Source organism: Ranitomeya imitator, chromosome 6 (assembly GCF_032444005.1).
Source record: "Ranitomeya imitator isolate aRanImi1 chromosome 6, aRanImi1.pri, whole genome shotgun sequence".
Taxonomy (NCBI): domain Eukaryota; kingdom Metazoa; phylum Chordata; class Amphibia; order Anura; family Dendrobatidae; genus Ranitomeya; species Ranitomeya imitator.
Genome location: NC_091287.1, coordinates 141132163 through 141157848, shown reverse-complemented (window position 1 = coordinate 141157848; position 25686 = coordinate 141132163). Strand labels below are relative to the sequence as shown.

At 40.0% G+C, this 25686-nt stretch overlaps 1 protein-coding gene across 1 annotated transcript in view; it reads left to right on the top strand.

Annotated features, from left to right (window-relative positions):
• Window positions 1-25686, top strand: part of CNTNAP2 (contactin associated protein 2) — a 2776229-nt gene that overhangs the window by 1505680 nt on the left and 1244863 nt on the right. Inside the window, exon 9 of the mRNA XM_069730166.1 lies at window positions 18373-18522. Coding sequence (XP_069586267.1) covers window positions 18373-18522 — 150 coding nt within the window. The remainder of the gene's footprint in view (window positions 1-18372; window positions 18523-25686) is intronic.

Sequence of the window (25686 nt, the reverse complement as noted above, 5' to 3'; positions counted from 1 at the left end):
ACACTGTCTATCTGAATTCATTTTATTAAACAGGGTTTTTCTCCACTATTCACTTCTTTAGATAATCAATGGGCAACTTCATTCATTTAAATTATCCTGCTTTTCATGAAAATTTTCTGCAAACCTGCATATTCTGTCTGATTCTCTGCTATGCCCATTGATTTTATAAAGGTATCCATCAGATATTCTGCGGGATGAATTCACACGTAAAACAATTTGGGGCTTATTGAACCAAAATGCTATACCAGAATTCACTACCATGCAGTCTCTGATGTATTCACATAACTTTAACTTTTTTACAAAAACATCTGATACAAGCATATGCTTTCTAAAATACATATGTATACAGTGGGGAAAATAAGTATTTGATACACTGCCAATTTTGCAAGTTTTCCCACCTACAGAGAATGGAGAGATTTGTAATTTTTATCCTAGGTGCACTTCAACTGTATGATGTTTACATAATTAATTTGCATTTTATTGCATTAAATAAGTATTTGATACAAAAGAAAAGCAGAACAAAATATTTGGTAGAGAAACTTTTGCTTGCAATTACAGAGGTCAAATGTTTCCTGTAGTTTTTGAGCAACTTGGCACACAATTTCTCCGAATCGTGTAGGTTTTGGGCTGTCGCTGGGCAACATTGAGCTTCATCTCCCTCCATAGATTTTCTACTGGGTTCAGGTGTGGGGTCTGGCTAGGCCACTCCAGGACCTTGAAATTTTTCTTACAGATCTCACTAATTAGTTGCCCTGGCTGTGTGTTTTGGGTCACTGTCATGCTGGAAGGTTCATCCATGACCAAGCTTCAATTCTTTTACTGAGGGAAGGAGGTTGTTGACTAAAATCTCGCAATACATGACTCCATCCATCCTCCCTTCAGTACAGTGCAGTTTTCCTGTCTCCTTTGCAGAAAAACACCTCAAAATATGTCTCTAATCTCTACCACCATGATTCACGGTTGAGACGGTGTTCTTGGGGTTGCACTTATCCTTCTTCTTACAAACACAGCGAGTGTAGTGGATACCAAAAAGCCCTACTTTGGTCTCATCTGACCACATTACCTTCTTCCATCCCTCTTCTTGAGCATCCAGATAGTCTTGGCAAACTTCAAACGGGCCTGGACCTATGCTCATGCAACACCCGGAGCACAGTTCTTAAAGAGGTTGTCATGGCAACGGTGACCCAGTCTGTGGCCCTGGGCATGCAATTAAAAGGGAAGAGGGAAATGTTTGCAAGGAATTGTTCATGACGACACCTGTAGTGTTCGGCTATAAATGGCAGACGCTGCTTAAGGAGACCGCTGGGGCTGATGGTGATGCAGCTTATAAGGGTTTTTGCTCCCCACAGGTGGAGTAGAGGCCCCAGGGCTACCAGAACAGTCTATGAGGGGTTGTGGATGTTGGGATGCAGGAATAATTGGAGGATACAGGGACTGTAGTTTCTTTACCTTTTATTCCTGGTTGAAGGTGCAGTCCGGGGCACTGGAGACAGGTGGTGTTGGACAGCCTGGAAGCATATCAAGATTCCCCTAGCCAGGTGGATTTTGAGGCCTTCTTACTGCACTGGTCACAAGGTTCTTGATGCCCTATGCTCTATTCAAGTCTCTCTCTGTCCTTTAAGTGGAACTCTACCTGCATGGCAAGCGGCTCGAGCCTTTTCCAAGTGTCACTCTCTCGTGGTGACTCCAGACTCTAGTCTTCTGCTGTGCCTTCGGGTGTCAGTTGTGGCCAGGAGACCTGCCATCTCCTGACCTATGGATTCAGCTGTGGGACCTGCAGTCCCCACACAACCACGGACTCCGGTGTCCGGCCTTTTGCGCTCAGTCCTTGAGTGAACTCAACCGCAGCTCCACTCCTAAGCTTTCCACACTTGCTTCCTCTTCCTTCACTGTCTGCTTCCTCCCTCTCCCTCTCTCAGACTCAAGCTAACTAACCCCGCCTCCAGACCAGAACTTATAGGGCAGCTCTCTTGAAACTGGGTTTAGAGCTCCCCTTCTGGTCTGGAGTCAGGAAAGTGTTGAATGCCAGTGTTACCTGCTAAGGGGATCCCTTCTTGCTTCCAGGCATGGCATCACCTCCTGTGAGGGAGGCAATGCCACTGTAGCCACCAGACTCCTGGGGTGCCACACTGGTGTGAGCAGGGGCACCTTGCATGCACTACAGGATTATAATGAGTGCAGAGTAAGAGTGCTTCTTAAAGACAAAGTAACATGTCTGTGAGAGCCAGAATGAAATGCAATTTAATTATTCAAAAATCATAGAATGTGATTTTTGGGTTTTTATTATTAAATTCTGTCTCTCACAGCTGAAGTGTACCTACCATAAAAAATTACAGACCTCTCCATTCTTTGTAAGTGGAAAACTTGCAAATTCGGCAGTGTATTAATTACTTATTTTCTACTCTGTATACTTATTTGTCCTTAAAATGATGATTGAAATCACCATCTTTCCTTACTTCCTAGAGGTAGAAAGGGACTGAGACACAGAGGAAGAAAAAGATTTTCATTGCAAAGACACCAGGACTTTTATATTACATGTCAGAGAATATGCTGGAGACGTCATTAACATATAGGAAATTATTCCTATATCTAGTGTGCCATCTTCTCCAACTATTTGGATGGCAGTTGCACCGACCATATTTGCTGGACACAGTGACCATAAGAGAAAGACTTGCGGCTGATTGAAATGTCCTTATTTGGTCAGTCGCTTCATTAGCGGAAATTTCACACTTGAGTATGCTTTAGTGTATCTGCAATTCAAAAGAATCTTTGATAATGCAGTGAATATTTCCTTTACGGGTGGAAATAGTCACCTAAAAACAAAGTGTTTATATTTAAAGTCAACCTTTCAAGTTGCTTTTGAAAAACCCATACTCAACTTCAGCCATTCTAAAAAAAAAATCCATAGCCTCTCATTCGATTACAGCATCAAAGTGTTTTCTGCCAATTCAATGGCTTCAAAAGTCACCCTAATCCTCGACTCAATACATAGACTAGACAAATGAATATTTTAGACTAGAGTAACTGACCAGCTGACAAGTCAGAACTGATGAATTTCAGAAGGTGTGGACTCCTTTGGCTATGGCATTTTAATAAAATGTAAATGTAACTGTGGCACCCCAGGGGTCCAGTTGCCACAGAGATACTGCACCTTATCCTTGTGTGGTATCCCACTCTCAGTTAAGGAGGAAGCACTACCCAGGACTCTAACACTCACATCCAACACACACCAGTTCAGTCGGGCACCTTGGCGTACCCTTGGGGAGGAAGGCCTCATCCCAGGCTGGATAGGAATGGGTGTTGGGCGCTAATTAGGAGGGAAGTGAAAGAAGGAGGGAGGAATTGGAGATGAGCAGACTTGCAGGTCTGCAGCTCCTGACAGACAGAACAGAAGAAGAGTGAAATAGAGACAGAAAGAAGCTCCCATAAGGACAGAAGGGGTCCTAGGGGCATGGGAAGTGCAAAAGCCACCCATGGGGCCCTTATCCAGACGTGGAGGGACCAAGTTGCAGTCAGGAGACCGGCCCCAACTTAGTGAGAAACTGCAAGTCTAGCTAAGAAATCAGAGGCTGTGGCTTCTGCAAGAGTCACAGCCACATCCACCCATACTTTGCCAAAAAGGCAGCTGTAGAGAATCCAGGGGACTTAGGGAACGTCGCCTGACCAGATTCGTGGCTGCTGGCTTGGGACACTGTGGGTAAGGCGCTGGGCAGGAGAAATGGAAGCCAGCGTAGATAGATGGCTAGAGAAAGGCATATGAAGAACTCCCAATCTTCCTGGGAGTTTGCTGGACCGTAGACCCAGAGGACACAACACACCCGGCTGCGTGCCATAAAGAACTGTAAGTAAAAGTCTGGAAACTGTACCTTGCTGTGTCCTTTACTTTATTCCAATCGCACCTACCGGCATAGTCACCACTGCCATCTTATGTCTCTACACTACATCTGCCCTGGGGTTAGCTCAACCCGTGGAGATCTGCACCAAATCTGCTGCATCACCATCTGCCCCAGAGAATCTGAACTGCAGCATCGGCCACCACCTCATTGCTGAACACCATGGGTGGTGTAACGAACATTTCCCCTTCTCCCCATAAACTTTATTCCCATTTGCCATTTACCACAAAAACTTTGCTTTATTATTATTCGACACCCAGTGCTACGGACTGGTTCACTGTTACCGTGACCTTCCCCTTTGAGAACTGTCGTGTCGAAACCGATACTGAGTACCCCACGGCCCTATGGCGCGCTCCATAAAGGCCCCTTCACATTAAGCGACGCTGCAGCGATACCGACAACGATCCGGATCGCTGCAGCATCGCTGTTTGGTCGCTGGAGAGCTGTCACACAGACCGCTCTCCAGCGACCAACGATGCCGGTAACCAGAGTAAACATCGGGTAACTAAGCGCAGGGCCGCGTTTAGTAACCCGATGTTTACCCTGGATACCATGCTAAAAGTAAAAAAAAAACAAACACTAGATACTTACCTACCGCTGTCTGTCCTCCAGCGCTGCGCTCTGCTTCTCTGCTCTCCTCCTGTACTGTCTGTGAGCCGGAAAGCAGAGCGGTGACGTCACCGCTCTGCTTTCCGGCTCACAGACAGTACAGGAGGAGAGCAGAGCACAGCGCTGGAGGACAGACAGCGGTAGGTAAGTATCTAGTGTTTGTTTTTTTTTACTTTTAGCATGGTATCCAGGGTAAACATCGGGTTACTAAGCGCGGCCCTGCGCTTAGTTACCCGATGTTTACCCTGGTTACCAGTGAAGACATCGCTGGATCGGTGTCACACACGCCGATCCAGCGATGTCAGCAGGAGTCCAGCAACCAAATAAAGTTCTGGACTTTCCTCAGCGACCAACGATCTCCCAGCAGGGGCCTGATCGTTGGTCGCTGTCATACATAACGATTTCATTAACGATATCGTTGCTACGTCACAAATAGCAACGATATCGTTAACAATATCGTTATGTGTGAAGGTACCCTAACTCTAAAAGTTCTTCAGCACTCTATTAACCAGCAATACTATTCCAGTCATCAAGCCATGATAAGGTGCTTCACTAATGTTTTGTACATAATTACATGAACAAGACTTTATCATTGCTATACTGCCTTGCTTTGAAACCATTTAATTGTATTACACATTCACCCTGTGCCTCAATTAGATACCTTAATTATCTCAACATGCAGTCTTGTCCTACATTTACTTTATCTTCAATGTTAGACATTTCTCTTGTCTTTAGTTCATGTAATGCAGCTGAACTGTTTCTGAAATCACAAAACACCAACCTCTTCTAGTAGAAGTTCCAGTAGAAGTTTGTTAGACACAATTTCTCTCATGCAGTGTTATATCACGTAATTTATTCTTATTGAAGAAACATTTTTCTTGTACCATTTGATTAATTCAAAGGTTATAATCCCATTTTATTTCCAATAAAAAAATAAAGAAAAAAAACATGGTTTATGTACAGTACGTTGGTTCCCTTGGGCCACAAAATTAGCTCTAACCTATCAAGGCATGCATAAATCGTGTCTCATGAGAAACATTTGTGACTCCACTCCAAAGTATACATTGTTAAATTCAAGTGTGCTGCGACATTGCAAATCAGGCTCCATTCTGGGAAGCAATTGTTTTTGCAAAGCCAGAAGAGCATGTTTTGCTGCGTAAGAATCCTTGGAATGAGCAGACATTTCCCTTCTCATAAACACCACTTTCCTCAAGTGGGTATATTTCTGAAAGAAATGTTGCACACTTATATTCAGTATGGAAGAATAAGTTCCTTTGCCCAACTGTAAGGCAGCCAGAATGTTCCAGGCATTGCAGCTTTCCACAATTCTCAGCTAAAGTTGATAGGGAACAAACCACTATGTTGAGCCTGATGCACAGTAGCAACGCATTTGCCGTATTGCTTTTATTATCCATGGTTTCAAGCAGTAAAGCTGCTTAGCAGCAGTCTACCTTGCTTGAGCAAAAAGAGTACGTCAGTGCATGGAATTAATGCTGTGCTGTTTAGCAGTTAGGGATGGGGGTTTGTCTGGCAGTGGAAAAATACATAGCTCCTTGTCACAAAAGATTCAACACTTGTTCCAGTTGTAATGGTGCTCTCAGTGGGAGAAACAAAATTGGAATTTTGTGGTTGTGATACCTTTTAATGGCTAAAAAAATATAGTGAATGATGTTACAAAGCAAGCTTTAGAGTCTGCAGTGCTTATGTCTCTTCATCAGGCTTTAATGTCAAGATATTTGAGGAAACCCAATTATATACAGTAAGGAGCACAGGCATGGTGTGATACATGGAAATTTAAATAAACAAACATTGAGCTTAACCCCATCACCCCGAAGCCTGTTTTCACCTATGGCCAATTTTTACAATTCTGACCATTGTCATTTTATGAGGTAATAACTCTGAAACGCTTCAACGGATCCTGGTGATTCTGACATTGTTTTCTCGTGACATATTGTATATTATGATAGTGGCAAAATTTCTTTCATATTATCTGCATTTATTTGTGAAAAAAACAGAAATTTGGTGAAAATTTTGAAAATTTTGCAATTTTCAAGATTTGAATTTTTATACCCTTGCATCAGAGACTCATATCGCACAAATTAGTTAATAAATGACATTTCCCACATGTCTACTTTACATCAGCACAATTTTGGAACCAAATTTTACTTTTGTTAGGGAGTTATAAGGGTTAAAATTTAAACAGCGATTTCTCATTTTTTCAACAACCTTTACAAAACCATTTTTTTAGGGACCACATCACATTTGAAGTCACTTTGAGGGGCTTATATGATTTAAAATACCCAAAAGTGACACAATTCTAAAAACTACACCCCTCGAGGTACTCAAAACCACATTCAAGAAGTTTATTAACCCTTCAGGTGCTTCACAGGAATTAACGGAATGTGGAAGGAAAAAATGAATATTTAACTTTTTTTCACATAATGATCTTTTAGTAACAATTTTTTTTATTTTCACAAGGGTAAAAAGAGAAAATGGACCACTAAAGTTGTTGTGCAATTTCTCCTGAATACACTGATACCACTGATATGTGGGGGAAAACCACTGTTTGGGCACACGGCAGGGCTCGGAAGGGAAGGAGCACCGTTTTGACTTTTTCAAACCAAAATTGGCTGGAATTGAGATTGAACGCCATGTCGCATTTGGAGAGCCCCTGATGTGCCTAAACAGTGGAAAACCACCACAAGTGACCCCATTTTGGAAACTAGACCCTTCAAGGAACTTATCAAGCTGTGTGGTGAACACTTTGAACCCCAGATGCTTCACAGAAGTTTAGAACGTAGAGGCGTGAAAATAAAAAATCAAATTTTTTTCCCCCAAAATGATCTTTTAGCAACAATTTTTTTATCTTCACAAGTGTAAAAGGAGAAAATGGACCACTAATGTTGTTGTGCAATTTCTCCTGAATGCACTGATACCCCATATGTGGGTCTAAACCACTGTTTGGGCGCCCAGCAGGGCTCGGAAGGGAAGGAGCGCCATTTGACTTTTTCAAACAAAAATTGGCTGGAATTGAGATCGGACACCTTGTCGCGTTTGGAGAGCCCTTGATGTACCTAAACAGTGGAAAACTGCCACAAGTGACCCCATTTTGGAAGCTAAACCCTTCAAGGAACTTATCTAGCTATATTGTGAGCACTTTGAACCTCCACGTGCTTCACAGAAGTTTAGAACGTAGAGGCGTGAAAAAAAATCACATTTTTTCCCCAAAAATGATTTTTAGCAACAATTTTTTAATCGTTACAAGTGTAAAAAGAGAAAATAGACCACTATCGTTGTTGTGCAATTTCTCCTGAATACACTGATACCCCATATGTGGGGGAAAACCACTGTTTGGGCGCACGGCAGGGCTCAGAAGGGAAGGAGCTCCGTTTGACTTTTTCAAAACAAAATTGGCTGGAATTGAGATTGAACGCCATATCACGTTTGGAGAGCCCCTGATGTGCCTAAACAGTGGAAAACCGCTACTTAATTGACCCCATTTTGGAAACTAGACCCTTCAAGGAACTGATCTAGCTATGTGGTGAGAACCGTAACGTAGCGTTGAGTCGTGAAAAAAATAAAACACATTTTTTCCACAAAAATGATTTTTCAGCTACAATTTTTTTATTTTCCGAAGGGTTATACTAGAAAATAGAAAGAAAAAGATGTTGTGCAATTTTTCATGAGTACGTCGATACCCCATATGTGGGGAAAAACCACTCTTTGGGCACACGTCGGGGCTCGGAATGGAATAAGTGACGTTTTGGATTGCAGACTATTGATGGAATGGTGTCAAGTTGCATTTGCAGAGCCCCTGATGTGCCTCAACAGTGGAAATCTCCCACAAGTGACCCCATTTTGGAAACTGGACCTCCCAAGGAATTTATTTAGATATGTGGTGAGCACCGTGAACCTCCAAGTGCCTCACCAAAAAATGATAACTTTGAGTCGTAAAAAAAAATAAAACACATTTTTTTTCCACAAAAATTAACTTTTAGCTACGATTTTTTTTATTTTCCCAAGGGTTATGAGAGAAAATAGACAGAAAAAGATGTGCAATTTTTCACAAGTACACCGATACCCCATATGTGGGGAAAAACCACTGTTTGGGCACACGTCGGGGCTCGGAATGGAATTAGTGACTTTTGGATTGCAGACTTTGATGGAATGGTCTGCGGGTGTCATGTTGCATTTGCAGAGCCCCTGCTGTACCTAAACAGTGGAAATCCTCCACAAGTGACCCCATTTTGGAAACTACACCCCTGAACCAATTTATCTAGAGGCATAATTTTATAGTATTGATTATAATTCTTTTGGTTTTTACTGGTGTATGAATTTATAATGTGGTGGTATGTGTAAGATGTGCGGGGTACATTAGATAATAAAAGTGTGTTGTGTCAACAGGGTATAAACTAATTTTATTAATTTGTGGACGTGTGGTATGCTTTGAAGCAATCCTTAATGCAAAGGCCAAGTTTCTCAGGGCAGGTTTCACAATGGTAAATTGTGTCCTTTCGGATTCCCCTCTTGGAACATACTCTGCACCGTTTTTGTGATCGTCCTGTCCTCGCTGTTTGGGGAACCTGTCCTGGGAAATGTTGACCTGGGACAATACGGGCACTATCAGATTCACTATCAAAAAGTATAAATGCCTATTGAGATGCAAAATACAGTGCTTAAACATGTGGGACACAAATGAGGTGCACGCTAGGTGCTTAGCCTCAACACAAATTTCATGCTATTGGCTTCTTCGGGGGTCTTGTGTGGGTTGCTGTAATATGTGGGGCTATAGTCTCTCTACACCTGAATGTTATTGCCACCACATTGATAGAGCGAATGGGGGAAGGTACAGAACCGCGGTCATGTCACTTCTGGCAATGCTGGCATCGGTGCGTGTCAAGGAAAAAGTTCCCGTGATGTCATTGACCCGCACTTTGCCAATTGGATGCCTTCGGGGATGCAGACAGAGCAAGGATCAGTGGCAGCCATCTTTAATGAGGGATAAAGTTTGGCAGCAACGTAAGTATATAGCAGATCGTAAAAGGAGACATTAATCCATTGGCCACATATTGGGACATACATAAATGCACTTCAGAGGCCAAAGTACACATGCAGGATGTACAGACAAAATAGCAAATATAATACAAAAGATATGGTTTTTCAAATATTGCACAATTTAAATACTGGATGTCCACGCTTGTCTCCAAACACACTTAAAACACTGTCCAAGTGCAGTAATGTAGAAAGGAGGATAATTGGAAATATCCTGTGCCTAGAGGGAATTCCGCAGCCAAAGTCCAAATATATTTACTGAATATAATAAAAATTAAATCAATAAACTAACAAGCAAAATTAAAAACACAAGAGAAAACAGAAAGAAAAATAAATAAAATAATGTGCAGGGAAGGGAAGAAGAAAGAAAAACAGCTAGAAGGAAAATAACAACTCTACAGTGGATTTGAAAAAATGGGACAAAGGAAAGTTTCTCATTTAACCCATTTCCAACATTGGGCGTAATAGTATGTCGATGTCGGACTCCCTCGCTTTGATGTGGGTTTCCATGCTGAGCCCACATCTTCCTGGCACATGTCAGCTGTTCTGAATAGCTGACATGTGCCTCTAACAGCCGCTGGTGGAATCACGATCCACCAGCAGCTGTTAACTAGTTAAATACCGCTGTCAATCTCTGACAGGGTCATATAACCGCTCCACCCCGGGCCCTTTTTCGTTTTTGCGTTTCTGTTTTTCGCTCCCCTTCTTCTCCGAGCCATAAATTTTTATTTTTCCATAAATATGGCCAAGTGAGGGCTTGTTTTTTGCAGGACAAGTTGTACTTTTGAATGACACCATTGGTTTTACCATATTGTGTTCTCAAAAATGTGAAAAAATTCCAAGTGTGGTGAAATTGCAAAAAAAAGTTTTTTTACCATGATAGCCAAATGCTAAAACTGACCTACCATTATGATTCTTCAGGTCATTAAGAGTTCATAGACACCAAGCATATCTACGTTCTTTTTTATTTAAGTAGTGGAAAAAATCCAAAGTTTGTTAAAAAAGAAAATTGCATCATTTTCCGAGACCCGTAGTGTTTCCATTTTTCATGATCTAGGGTTGGCTGAAGGCTTAATTTTTGTGTTCCAAGCTGGCATTTTAAATGATACCACTTTGGTGCAGATACAATTTTTTGATCCCCCTATATTGCATTTTAATGGAATGTTGCTGCCACCAAAAAAATTTAATTCTGGCATTTTGACTTTTTTCTCGTTATGCCGTTTAGCAATCAGGTTAATTTTCTTTTTATATTGAAAGGTTGGGCGATTCATAATGCAGTGATATTAAACATGTGTATGTTTGTTTTTGTTTTTTTTATTGGGGCGAAAGGGAGGTGATTTGAACTTTTATATATTTTTTATTTTCTTAATATTTTTAAAACTTTTTTTTACTTTTCATGCTTCATGGGAGACTAGAAGCTGCAGTTATCTGATTGGCTAACACGGGTTTCCGGAAAGTGCCAGTGTCTCATGACTGCGGGTCTCCGATAGGTTGGCATGACAACCAGAGGTCTCCAGCAGACCTATTTGGTTGTCACTGCTGGATTGCTATGAGCTCCGCCAGGTGGTCGGCACACATAGCAAGTGAGCAATTCTGCTAAATACAGGTGATCTGATCATTGCCTGTATGTATAAAGCAATAAAAAAAAAAATCAAACATACACATAATTGGCATCGCCAGTTTCAGAATCACCCAATTAATATAAAAAAAGAATTAACCTGATCACTAAATGGCGTAGCTAGAAAAAAGTCAAAATGTCAGAAATACGTTGTTTGGTCACCACAACATTGTATTAAAATGCAATAAGAGATTGTATCTGCAAGAAAAAGGTTTAATTAAAAACATCAGCTTGAAGCGCCAAAAATAAGCCCTCATCCAACCCCAGATCACAAAAAATAGAGACACTATGGGCATCGAAAGCACAATTGTTGGATTTTTTTTCATCACTTATATAAAACAGAACCAAAACATGTTTGGTGTCTATGAACTCGTAATGACCTGGAGAATCATAATGGCTGATCAGTTTTAGTATTTAGTGAACCTAGTAAAAATGCAAAGCAAAAACCAATTGCGGAATTGCACTTTTTTGCAATTTCACCACACTTGGATTTATTTCCTGAAGTTAAATAAATAATTTTTCAACCTGACAATACTATATGAAGTATGTGATACATGCTACTGCGCAGGCACCGCTTTGTTGAATGTAGATTTTGTATTCATTATGTAATACAGGAGGAAGGTCATTGAAGGATAAGTGACCAATCATAAGCCCATAAAGAAATTTCTGCACCACATAAAGCCCCACCCACAGGCTACTCCAAAGCACAAAAATCTCATTAACCTAAACCTGCAAATAAAGATTAAACAACAACCGCAAGACCAATTTAATCAACCAATGTATCATTTTAATCAGTATAACGATGCTAACCTGACAGATTCTGTAGTTTACAGAGCAAAATCTTTCTGACAGGTTCTCGTTAAGTAAACATATTTAATATAAAACAAAAACAAAAGCATTGAAGCATCTACATCAGATTTAATGGAAATAGAAATAAGACATTTTTATTTTGTTTCTTTTAACTTTGCACTTGTAAATTATTGTAGTTGAATAGCCAAATATATTTTGGACAAAAACTATTATGCTCCAAATGATAGAATATTAAGATAGAATACTAAAATATAAGCAATCTCTGAAATTACCTTTAACATAGCCTTATATTTCTAGAGAACATTTGGTTTTATCTGAAATTTCTTGACTAAACTCATTCTCTCTTGCACCACGGGCTTCATGTCATAGTTTAGCTTGTCAGCAAGGAGGGCAGCGAGCCACAGAGTGCATTAAAAGGTCAAGAATTAAGAGGGGCTTGTCATACAAAATTAAAGTGGGTCTGTCATAAAAAAGTGGATATTCTAAATTGAGAGCCACAAACTGCAGCAGAAAAGAGTCTATGTAACATTTTTCAATGACAAATCTTTTATAACCACTGCTAGATCTGCTTTATGTGAACTGACAGAAATAAAAAATGGTAATCTGGAATGCCTTTATTGCTTCTTTTCAGAAGCTTGGATTAGTATTTACACCAACTGATATGAAGATTGTACTTTTAATTTTCACATGGTTTGTAGTAAACCAAGATTTGCCAATACATACTACATAATTACGCTTTTTATCATTGGGCAGCTTTCAGACCATCCAGCACCTGATGAAAAAAGCTTAAATTTCTTCTGCGCCAAATAACATTTATTACTTGGATCTCCAGGCAGTACATATTGTCTTCTGGACTATTTTTAGCTTTATAGTCTGTTACCTGTAGCAAACTTCCAGGAAAGTGGAGTTCAAAGTCTAATAGAAATAACCACAGAAGTCCTTCTATTATGATTGTCAAGTGTACGTGTGCAGGGAGGCACACTGCGCATGATCGGTAGTCTCTGCAGTGCGCCTCTCTGAAGCCAGGACACGTACACCCGGCTTCAGAGGATCAATAATGAGAGGGGAAGGTAAGTATAGTGAATGCGATGATGACGCCGGCAGAGCAGGGGAGAATGGATGACAGCCAGCTTCAGCACCACATGCAAGGGAACAGTGCCTACAGTAGTGCTACTTCCCCGGCGGCCATCTGTGTGGTACTGATGTGGCACACAGGCAGAACACGGTTGCCACATGTGTGCCGCACGTAGTACACACACGGACCCTGATATCTCCGGGACCATTTTTTCCGGTACCGAGAATATCAGGAAATGTTAAACTGGCCTTATTTTATGTGGTTCAATCTGCTGAAACATGGATCTAATCATGTTATGTGTGAGAAATGCAGCAGCAACTAACAGAATTGGTGCTGCCGGTTATCCTCGGTTATCCTCGGTGACACTGTCCACATGCCAATATCACATTGCAGTCACTAGCAAAATAGGTGTGCACTGTGATCCTAAACTTTATCCTCTCTTATCTCTTTTGCACACACCCAGGAGGAGATGGAAGCAGTGACATCTGACAGGTGCAAGAAGACCCTGCCCACATTTACAGCATTCGAAATGTGACCTAACATTACACAAGGTTTTCGTGGCAAATGTCAACAACTGCCTTAGGGTACCATCTCACAGTGGCACTTTGGTAGCTACGACGGCACGATCCATGACGTTCCAGTGATATACTTACGATCTCGCTGTGTCTGACACGCTACTGCGATCAGGGACCCCGCTGAGAATCGTATGTCGTAGCAGATCGTTTGAAACTTTCTTTCGTCATCAAGTGTCCCACTGTGGCGGCATGATCGCATCGTGTAACAAAGGTGTGCACGATATTGTATACGATGTGTGCATAGTAACCAACAGCTTCTACATCGCAAACACGTCATGAAATTATCACTCCAGCGTCGTGCATTGCGAAGTGTGACCGCAGTCTACGACGCTGGAGCGATAATGGAGCGATGCTGGAGCGTCATGGATCGTGCCATCATAGCGACCAAAGTGCCACTGTGAGACGGTACCTTTACTAACCTAGAGTTTAAAAGTTGAAAGTATTAAAACTTTTCATTATTTTTCATATTTTATATAATAAAATAATATTTCAAACAACAATTAAAAACAGCAATGTTTTACATTTTTTGCAACTCCATTGACTTATAAAGGGGTTGCCACAACTCTGTTTTCGAGTATCCCAAGACAAGGGGCTAATTTCCTGTCCCTAATGCTAGGGGCACCCAAAATTGTCCTGTTCCTTGGATTACTTCTGACCACGTACCTTGCCTTAGCTCCAGAATCCATCCTTAGTCTGTAGCCTTCCCATACCCAGGAAAGAGGCGTATAGTAGTGTACACCAACCAGACTAACAAGGTTATACAAAAAGGGATAAAGGAAAACACTAATCATACAAACATACTGTTATAAACAACAGAGGTATACAAAGGGGAAAACAAAGTAGGAGAAGAGGGGGATAAGCACACAAAAAAGTCACAAAAGTCTCACATAAATCCACCAAGAGCCTTTTCAAACAACAACCGCAGACCACCATCTCCAACCATACAGCATAAGCTTGTCCTGGCAATGAGTGCTAGCCAGGACCCAGATTATATATTAGATGGGAGTGGCTAACAGTGATCAGCTGAAAGCCTCAATGCAGAAAGGCTTCCAGGAGCTCTCAACTGAGCAGATTAACACCTGTACTGCTAAAAGAAACCTGCACCATCTCATATAAAGGTGAAGTGCTTCTAATCAGTGCAAGCTTAGGAGAAATCAGATGCTGAAGTCTTCTGACACCTCTCTATAGCAGTAAACCTGTGACAGGGGTCCATTATAGTGCTGTCAAGACTTCTATTGCATGCTGTACAATTTCTTGAGGCAAAAGTGACAATATTCTTGACAGCAACCCTTAATGGAAGCTTTCAACACTAGTGTGGGCAGTGATTTTTGCAATAAGTTGTGCTAGTCAAATTATCCAAGTCTCCCAACAAAATAATATTAATTTAACAAATCATAACATAATAAAGTTAAATAAATAACTTAATCCATAAGTACGTGAGTTCTGGGACTTGTTTTTGTCTCTAATAATATATACATGCTCTCTGAGAAATTTAAGAAATATGAAGCGGTGCAGCAATAGTCTTGTCATTATTCTGTTTATCTTCTTGTTATAAGAACGATTGATCCAGGGTCTGGGATCAGTGACTAACCCTTCCTGAAATTTAATTGGAAAAAAACTACACAAAGCATGCATGATACAGCTCATCGGCAGGATGAGAAAATGGAACAATTCCAAGACAAGACCCTACAGAGAGTAGATACATTTCTGCAATACTGATAAGATGCAGACAAACTATGTATCTATATTCTTCATAAAAAGAGTTACTTTGATCAAGTTTTATATGAATTGCATTACAAGGAAGATATCTAAAGTATTTGATTGATCTGTACAAAAAATATTTTTCAGAACTATTTTTATTGCTAAAGAATGCCTTCAACCCCTTAACCCCTGGAGCTTTTTCGGGTTTGCGGTTTCGTTTTTCGCTCCGCTTTTTCACAGAGCCATAATTTTTTTTTATTTTTCCATCAATAGGGCCATATGAGGGTTTGTTTTTTTGTTTTTTTTTGTGGAACGAGTTGTAATTTTGGTTTTACCATTTTGTGTACTAGAAACGGGAAAAAAATTCCAAGTACGGTGCAATTGCACAAAAAGTTCAATCCCCTTTTTTTACTAGGTATCCTAAATGCTAAAACTAACCTGCCATTATGATTTTCCACGTCATTATGAGTTTATTGACACCAATCATGTCTAGATTCTTTTTTTATCTAAGTGGTGAAAAAAAATTCAAAACTTTGTTAAAAAAAAAGAATTGCGCCATTTTCCGATATCCGTTGCGTCTCCATTTTTTTGTGATTTCAGGTTAGCTGAGGGCTTATTTTTTACATGCTGAGCTGACGTTTTTAATGATACCATTTTGATGCAGATACGATCTTTGGATCACCAACTATTGCATTTTAATGCAATTTCACCGCGACCAAAAAATGTAATTTTGGAGTTTTGACTTTATTTCTCGCTACGCCATTTAGACATCAGGTTAATCTTTTTCTTTATTGATAGATCGGGTGATTATGAACGCGGTGATATTAAATATGTGTAGGTTTGATTTTTGTTGTTGTTTTTTTCTTGAATGGGGCGAAAGGGGGGTGATTTGAAGTTTTATTTTTTTTATTTTTTTAAACATTTATAAAAACTTTTTTGTAACTTTTGGCCATAGGAGACTAGAAGCTGCCATAGCCCAATGAGCTGTGCTACATAGTATCGAAGGTCAGATCACCTCTATGTAGTTGAATTGCTGACTTGCTATGAGCGCCAACCACTGGGTGGCGCTCACAGCAATCTGGCACTGACAACCATTTTCAATTTATGGGTAAAATCTGTCTTCAGTGAAGACAGATTTTTCCATTACTGAGACAGGAGATGGCAGTTGCTTCTGTTAAGAATTAATGTAGAGGGAGTTGGGGGAGAAGAGTGGAGCTAGACACAGAACTCATCCCTTCTACTCTCCCTCTTCTATACACCATTGTTTTCAACTATAACTGTCACAGCCTATCTCAGTAATGTAACAATTTGTCTTCATTAAATACAGATTTTATCAGGAGAATGAGAACTTTAAAAAAGACTGGTCAGTCCTGAAAGAGAAAGAAGCAGATTTCTCTGATGAGATACAGCTCTGGCAAAAATTATGACACCACTGCCAAATGTTCAGTTTGTCTGATTTTTCTCTTTATAGGTATATGTTTGAGTAAAATGTAAATTGTTCTTTTAGTCTACAAACTTCTGACAACATGTCTCCGAATTTCCAAGCAATAAATTTTGTATTTTTTTCTGAAAAGGAGAAATGGTAAAAAAAACAGTGCTTTCAGACCTCAAATAATGCAAAGAAAAAAAGTTCATAATTAGTGATGAGCAAGTGTACTCGTTGCTCGGGTTTTCCCGAGCACACTTGGGTGACCTCCGAGTATTTGTTAGTGTTCGGAGATTTAGTTTTTATCACGGTAGCTGAATGATTTACAGCTATTAGCCAGGCTGAGTACATGTGGGGGTTGTCTGGTTGCTAGGGAATCCCCACATGAAATGAAGCTGGCTAATAGCTGTAAATCATGCTGCTGAGGCGATGAAAACTTAATCTCCGAGCAATCATAAATACTCGGAGATCACCCGAGCAACAACGAGTACACTCACTCATTACTACTCATAATCATTTAGAAACAACAATACTAATGTTTCAACTCAGAAAGAGTTCAGAAATCAATATTTTGTGGAATAACCATGATTTTTAATCACAGCTTTCATGCGTCTTGGCATGCTTTCCACCAGTCTTTCAAACTGCTTCTGATGCAGAATGTAAGCAGTTCTTCTTTGTTTGATGGCTTGTGAATATCCATCATCCTCTTGACTACATTCCAGAGGTTTTCAATGAGGTTCAAATCTGGAGAATGGGCTGCCCATGACAGGGTTTTGTTGTGGTGGTCTCTTCATTTTTGCCAGAGCTGTATATTACAAATTGCTTATTTTTACATGTGCTATTGATTTATGAAATAAAAATGTAAAGGAAGTTTATCTTTAAGTGAATGCACATGTGTTCTGTATGGGGAAAGATTAAACTGCTGCCAGACAAACAATGACACCCCCACACCAGATCCCAAAAAAGGGAGACATTATGGGTCTTGGAAATGGCAACATTTTTTTTTAACAAACTTTGGAATTTGTTGTCACCACTTAAATAAAAAAGAACCTAGACATGTTTGGTATCCATGAACTCATAATGACCGGTAGAATCATAATGGCAGGTCAGTTTTACAATTTAGCGAACATTGTAAAAAAAAACAATTGTAGAATTGCACTTTTTTTGCAATTTCGCCGCATTTGGAATTTTTTGCCCCTTTCTAGTAAATGATATGGTAAAATCAATGGCGCCATTCAAAAGTATCCCTCGTCCCAGAAAAAGCAAGCCCTCACATGGTTATATTGATGAAAAATACAAAAGTTATGGCCGTGGAAGACGGGGAGCAAAAAATGGAAATGCAAAAACGGAAATACCCCTGGTCCTTAAGGGGTTAAAGAGTTAAGCAGTAGAATTAATATATGCATGTGTTCTAGGACCATTGTGGAATAAGAGGACAACGGGACAAGGTAAAGCCTAGCTGTTTAATGAGCAAGGAAAAAAATAAAAATAAAAATGAATTCTACTAATATTATTACATTTTGTTGGTTGTTCTTTCAGTTATTTCACCCCTGAATAATTTATCTGATTTGTGTTGTTTTATTACTTTACATGATTTACTCTTTTTTTCAAAGGGTCAGGCCTCAATGATGGACAGTGGCATGAAGTCAGATTCACAGCTGAGGAAAACTCTGCCATGTTAACTATTGATGGAGATGAAGCTTCATCTGTTAAAACAAACAGTCCCCTTCAGTTCCGAACTGGAAGTCATTATTTTTTTGGAGGTAAGGTTCAAACCAGCATCTTTTCTTATTAGATGATGTTTTTACATGTATAAAATAGTTGATATTTGACATCTGTCATGTGAGCTGTCATTTCAGTTCCATGTGATTATGAAACATAAGAAAATGTTATTGGTGCAGAGGTCCTCCAATTGGCAGATCACTGTTAGACCAGGGCTTCTCAATGTTTTTCTTCAAGGGACCCTTGTGGCAGTGCCTAATGTGTAATATAAGTCTGTGACAAAATGTAAAATATTGCTTCATTTATCTTTCTTTTGTACCAAGAACTATTTACAACATTAGAATGAGTACCATCAATAATGTTGCTAAGGCTGGGGTCACACTAGCGTAGAGTACGGACGAGTGCTATGTGAGAAAAGATCGCATAGCACTCTTCCCACTGCTAATCTATGGGGCAGCTCCCATCACAGTTTTTTTTCTCGGGCGTATTCAGCGTGCGAGTAAAATCTCAGCATGCTGCGATTGTACACGTATATTGTCCGAGTCTCGCCAATGCAAGTCTATGGGTGCGAGAAAATATTGGACACCACATGGACCATAAGTGTGACTTGCGAGAAATAAGCACACATTTTCCTCATTTCAGCCCATTGAGCCATAAAATTCAATGGGGAAAAGCAGTGAGAAATGTAAAGCCATACGCATGTCATACGGATACATAGGTGCGAGAAAATTGCATCATCACATTGCAAACGCATTACACATGGATGACCATATGGAGAACACTTGTGTGACTCTTGGCAGGGAGACTCGGATCGCTTTTCCATACGGTAAGTGTGACCTGGCCTAAATCTGAAATTACTGCAGAGAAAATACTGTGCTATTTCTAATCATTTTTTAATCACTTTTCTGAATATGACTTGACTCATTGTGTCTCACTCACAATTAGTCAGCCAGATAATACAGGGCATTAAGCCAACACTTTTGAGTCTGCTGCCAATCAGAACCTTCTTCACTTCTTACACTTTTTTTGTGTTTCTCACAATGCAGTACAGCACACAGTTTGCAGTGCTGGTCAAAGGTCCCTGCCCTGTGTCTGACAATTTGCACTCTCTTGTGGCCTACTTAATGAGCCTTTTAAAATTTTAAGTCCATAATATTTGTTAGAAAATGACAGTCCTCTTACAAGCATACAGTATTGATTAATTTCTAATTAAAAAAATCTATAAGCTATAGTATATGTGCGTAGAACACCAATAAGTAAAATAGTCTTAAAGATGAAATATGGTCACCTACATTTACTTATAGAAAATGCCAGCAGATATTATCAGTCCTCAAAATATCCATAGTAATAACATCCTTTAATATAAATGGATGAAGCTGTTTTGACAATTATTTTGTCCACATGAGTGGATGCTCGTGATGTTTAGTTTTCTCACTGTGCCCCCTAATAATAATGAAAAGGCGTCAATTAGAATAATTTTATAAGTGGATATAGTGAGAGACAAGTCAGTGCACATCTACTGATTATTACAAGAGTATTGACACCCCCCAATGTACATCTAGACTAGTTTGCATATGATGTTTCCATTTCCTCGGACTGGCATAATGTACAGTATGTCTTCAAAAATTGTATTGTTTTTATTGGGAGTCAAGCACATACAAGGCCATGGCACTACTCCCATATTCCCTTTTAAGATATTAAAATAATACACATATTATTTATGTGAGTGTGCTGAGTTTAAGTATTGTATTGGAGCCTCAGTATGACCTCTATCTTTCTACTACTATAGATATGGCTATAGGAGAGACTAAGCAAGTTGATAGATAATAAGAAGACTATAACTATAAAATTACATCAATTAAAATTATATTGTAAGTATTAGAAAAATTGATACCATACAGCAACTAGGTTTACACCTAGTTGTTTGGGCTTGACGACCACCAATATATTTATGCATATTTAAAGGGAATCTGTCACCCCCCCAGGCAATTGTAACTAAAAGAGCCACCTTGTGCTGCACTAATGCTGCATTCTGACAAGGTGGCTCTTTTAGTTCGGGTCACTTGGACTGCTGCAATAATCGCTTTTAAAATTTGTCCCTCAAACCATGAAATCGCCAGGGGGCAGGTCTTTCCCCCCTAATCCAGACACCTCACAGCCGTCACTCATGGCCTCTGCGTGCCTGCCGCTGCCTCCTCTTCCTTTATTAGCGTCCTGGGCACCTGCGCTGGTATTTTTTTTTGTGCATGCGAAGTTGCGCTGCCCTCCTTCGAACTTACAGCGCAGGCACCGGGAGCGCTAATGAAGGAAGAGGAGGCGGCGCCCGGCGCGCAGAGGCCATGAGAGATGGCTGTGAGGCATCTGGATTAGGGGGAAAAGACCTGCCCCCCTGGCGATTTCACGGTATGAGGGACAAATTTGAAAATCGATTATTGCAGCGGTGACAGGAACAAGAACTAAAAGAGCCACCTTGTCAGAATGCAGCATTAGTGCTGCACAAGTGGTTCTTTTAGTTACAAATGCCTGGGGGGGGAGTGACAGGTTCCCGTTAATTATTCCCCCTTCTATATTTTGGCAAGAAATAAAGTGAAATCATAGAAAGATTTTTCTTTTCAAAGAATAGTTTAAGTCAGTAACAAACAGGCAATATATTCCCAGATATGTAAACCATATTTTCCATTCAAATAGGTAATAAAGTAAAGCCTGCCAGACTGTTGTAATTTCTTTTTGTGAAATGTGTCTTAAGTATTTCCTTAGATGAATGCTCTTCAGATTGGGACACAAAAATAACAGCATTTACATGTAGATGAAAGCACCTGCAGAGTATGCAAAGAGATGAAATATTTTGTGTCTGTCACTAAGTCTATTCTTGCTCAGTGTCCTGAAGATAAAATTGACAAGTACTTGTTTAAGCTTTGAAAGATGAATTAATAATGTAAGATGCCACAAAACCCTATACATTGTAGCTCTGTACAATATATTAAAAAAAAACTTTACTGCAGACTTTGAAACGTTTGAATCAATATTTACTCTCTGTAGGCTTAAAACTAGACCACGGTGCTCGCGTCACGTCACATAGGTGAAGTGAGTTCATTGGCCGTAAACTTGCAGGATTTGTCTGATGGCACCGCGAGCAGGAAACCTTTCTCACGCTCGCGGTGCCACAGACAAGGAATAGCAGTTCACAGGCAGACACTGAGCATGGCAGCTTGCCATCGAGATGTAGCAGAGGTAGACCGATCGTGGGACAAATGGATTAAAAACATCTCTGCGGAAAGGTAAGGAATATTGTTGTTTGTTTTTTACCTCTTTTGCAGATGACGAGGACATCGGGGGAATGGGTGAGATTGTATGCATGGTTTAATTAAGATTATTAAAGGAGTCTGTGTCTTTCTTTCTATTAAATGACTTTTTTCTGAGCATCTGTGTTTTCATACAATGTAATGGGTTAGTAATGGGGCCTCCATTACTAACCTCGAGGCTTGATGTCACCTGACAATAAAAAGGTGACATCAATCCCTCAACTATCACCCCACTTGCCACCACTACAGGGCAAGTGGGAAGATTGAGGCTAAGTGCCGGAATTGATGCATCTTACAGATGCGCTTTTTCTGGGGTGGCTGAAAGCTGATGTTTTTAGCTTGGAAGGGGCCAGTATCCATGGCCATTTCCTAGGCTATTAATATCAGCCGGCAGCTGTCTGCATATTCTTTGCTGGTTATTAGTTATAAGGGGACCCTACATCATTTTTTTTAGGGTCCCCTATTTTAATAACCAGTAAAGGCTATGTATACAGCTGTGAGCTGATATTATAAGCCTGGGAAGTTCCATGGGTATTACCCCCTTCCCAGGCTAGAAACATAAGCCTCCAGCTGTCAGCTTTACATCTGGTGGTTACAAAATTGTAATTAAATAGATGTACAGTAAGCTGCACACACACTGTTCTAATTGTATTTGTCACAGACATCTGTATATCTATCTATTCTATGTGTATTTACTGTATGTAATCCTCTCTTCTATCCTGTCCGTTCCTGCAGTGTTTTTACAGTACACAACAGATGAATTGACGGCTTTTCTTTTATATCTATCTATGTAATAGTTAGAAAAATCTGGAACAGCAGCAGAAAAATACCTTAACAGTGTGCACACATCCCTAAACAGCAATCAAGAAGGCTCATTATGATAGCAACAAGAAAAGGGGAAACAGCACAAAAAAATCCAAAAAGTGAACTCTGATGACCAATGGCATGGCGATGTTTCGGATACATAATCCTTTCTCAAGCAATGAATACAATCAAAGTGTAGGTACATATAGGTGCACATATCTTCAACTCAGGGAATCAATTAATCATAAAATATTTAAAATATACAGTGTACATAAGAAAATTCATTCACATGCTCTGTGCATGAGTAAATAACCATTCATAAAATGTTATTAATAAAATAGTACATATCAAATACTGTGCAAAATACAAGTGATATTTCATAAATAATTAAATAACTTCAGGTGTTACATCCTAATAGGGACTGCACTCACATGTTCCAAATACCGCTGCATGCCATGTCTTCAGCGTCCAAACAATCCCATTGACCATGTCTGTGATGTCACTGTAACCTTCCCATAGTCCCGTGCATCCGCTCATGCGCACGGACCAACCTGAGACCAACGACGCCATATTGGATGAGGCTAAACACCTCATGGCGTGCAGCGTTATTTGGAACATGCATTTAGCCTCATCCAATATGGCGTTGTTGGTCTCAGGTTGGTCCGTGCGCATGCGCAGATGCACAGGACTATGGGAAGGTTACAGTGACATCACACACAATTGTAGCGCTGTCTCCTGCACGGTCCGTGTGGTCCTCAGTCGGCACACGGCTGCCGCACGTGTGCCACACTGATGTTCAACGTAAGCACATGGACACACGGACACGGATAATTCCGGTACCGATTTTTCTGGTACCGGAATTATCTGGACGTGTGAGACTGGCCTATGGCATAGTTTTTTATGTAGCAGCTGTGGGAGGATGTGACTGTATAATCATTGAATATAGCGTATGGTAGTTACATAGCAAGCACAATTGTTATTAAATATGTAGCTTAGCTCTATGAATATCTTACAAAGCAGTGAAGAACAAAAGCGAAGTCTCCCTTTTAAGCCACTAACTTCTTTCATCTCATGTCACAATAATGTTCAGCACTGAGTCGTTCTACTAAGATATGATTATGGAAGCTTGGATTGATTATCTGCAAAGCGACTGACTTTAATAAGAAACAAATAATGCTTCATAAGGACACAATTTCACGTCTGCGGATGAATGTGGTTGTTTATCCAACTATAATATGATGGCAGTGGATGTTCTTTTTAGTTTCTTCATTGTTCATTGCACAAAATGAAAATTACAGCCTGTGTTCTGTTTGGAAAATCATTCATCACTGTACTACAATCATACAGGTTATTTTTCATATATTTTACTGCCTCAAACATAGGCTTATTACTAGATATGCGCGAATCAATTTAGTGTAAATCAAATTTGTGATGAGTTTTATGAAATTTGAAAGTCCTGATGAATTCAAACAATTTGTCATTCAATTTGTGCTAATTGTCCTAAAAATGCCCGCTTCTACGTGACACAATGCAGAAGATTGCACCAGCCACAAGAGTCATAAATGACCTGAGGCATGACAGTTTGGGTTTTCCATCAGTGCCTTGCAGCTTTCACATCACATGGTATAGTGATCAGGCAGGACTATTATAACTTATATAAAAGCAGGGAACCAAACAGTCATTTTAAGGTGATGTAGAATAGTGAGAGGACATCAGTGTATACAGATCAACAATAGAAAAAATAACATAAAGCCCTAAAAATTGGACAAGCACTCAAGATGTGTTGTTCAACGGTAGAATACAAAAGCAGTAATAGTTTGCAAATGATACAGAGATTGAATTGAAAGGAAGAGAGAAAGGGGATGTGCCAGCAAAAGTGACAGACTCAGTGTAGTTGATCAGTGATATCGTGTAGCTGGCATGTGTCCTACTGCTTTTGAAATACAATTACAAATGTTTTTCTTTATTCTTAATGCACTAAAAAGCAGAAACAAGGCAGCACATTATTTGTTTATGGGAAAGGAAATGTCAATAAAGTATCAATCAGAGACACCTACTTGCTTTACACAAATCTCTGTATTTAGTTTTTGCATTTCTTGCATACTCCTTTTTGAGAAGGGAGTATAAAAGTGCTTTAACACCCTTTTGATATAACATGTAATAATAAATCACATTTCAAAAGGATTTCCCTCAAATTGACATAGTGGTCCATCTGTGTGATGAGGTTACCAGAGAGCTAATAATAATAATAATAATAATTTTATTTCTATAGTGCCAACATATTCCACAGCACTTTACATTTTTGAGGGAACTTGAACAGACAATAAAAGACAGCACAGCATAACAATAAACACATAAATCCACAGTTACCAAGAGGAGTGAGGGCCCTGCTCGCACACTTTCAAGCTATGAGGAAATAGGGGAGACACGAAAGGTGGATAGTAATAATTGCTTTCAATGTTCAGACCAGCCATAATAGAGCTGAGCTCCTGCAGTAACAGCCAGGGCTGGTGCTAGCGGTATCCATTGCTGTCTAATCCACTAGCTGTGTTTGAAAATAATGGTCAGTTTACTAGGTTGTAAGAAGGGAGTTCACTCCCACAGTGCCCCTACTCTCCCACAACAAGGTTGTCGACAGTTGTCTTGGCAAATGGAGGTAAAAAAATTTAGGAATGTGAAGATTGTTCCAGCTCCTTTTTTGATTAAAAGTCCTTTATTGATCCATATCCTTAAAAATCATCCCTGCACAAAAGGGAATGTGAACAGCGACAAAATCCTGCTAATAGATATTAGCAGGTTTTTGTCGCTGTTCACATTCCCTTTTGTGCAGGGATGATTTTTAAGGATATGGATCAATAAAGGACTTTTAATCAAAAAAGGAGCTGGAACGATCTTCACATTCCTCACGTCTTCAAGCTGTTGCTACGTCTGGGTCAGGACGGGTTCACGTGCTCCTGTGGTCTGTTAGTGAGCTGACTGGGCCTTTGGCCCCTGTATTTTTCTATTGATATATTGTAAAAAAAAATGTACTTTGAATTTGCCAGGCATGGTTGTCTGTTGGTGTAACACTGACTTTTCTAATACCCTGCAAGCCTAAGT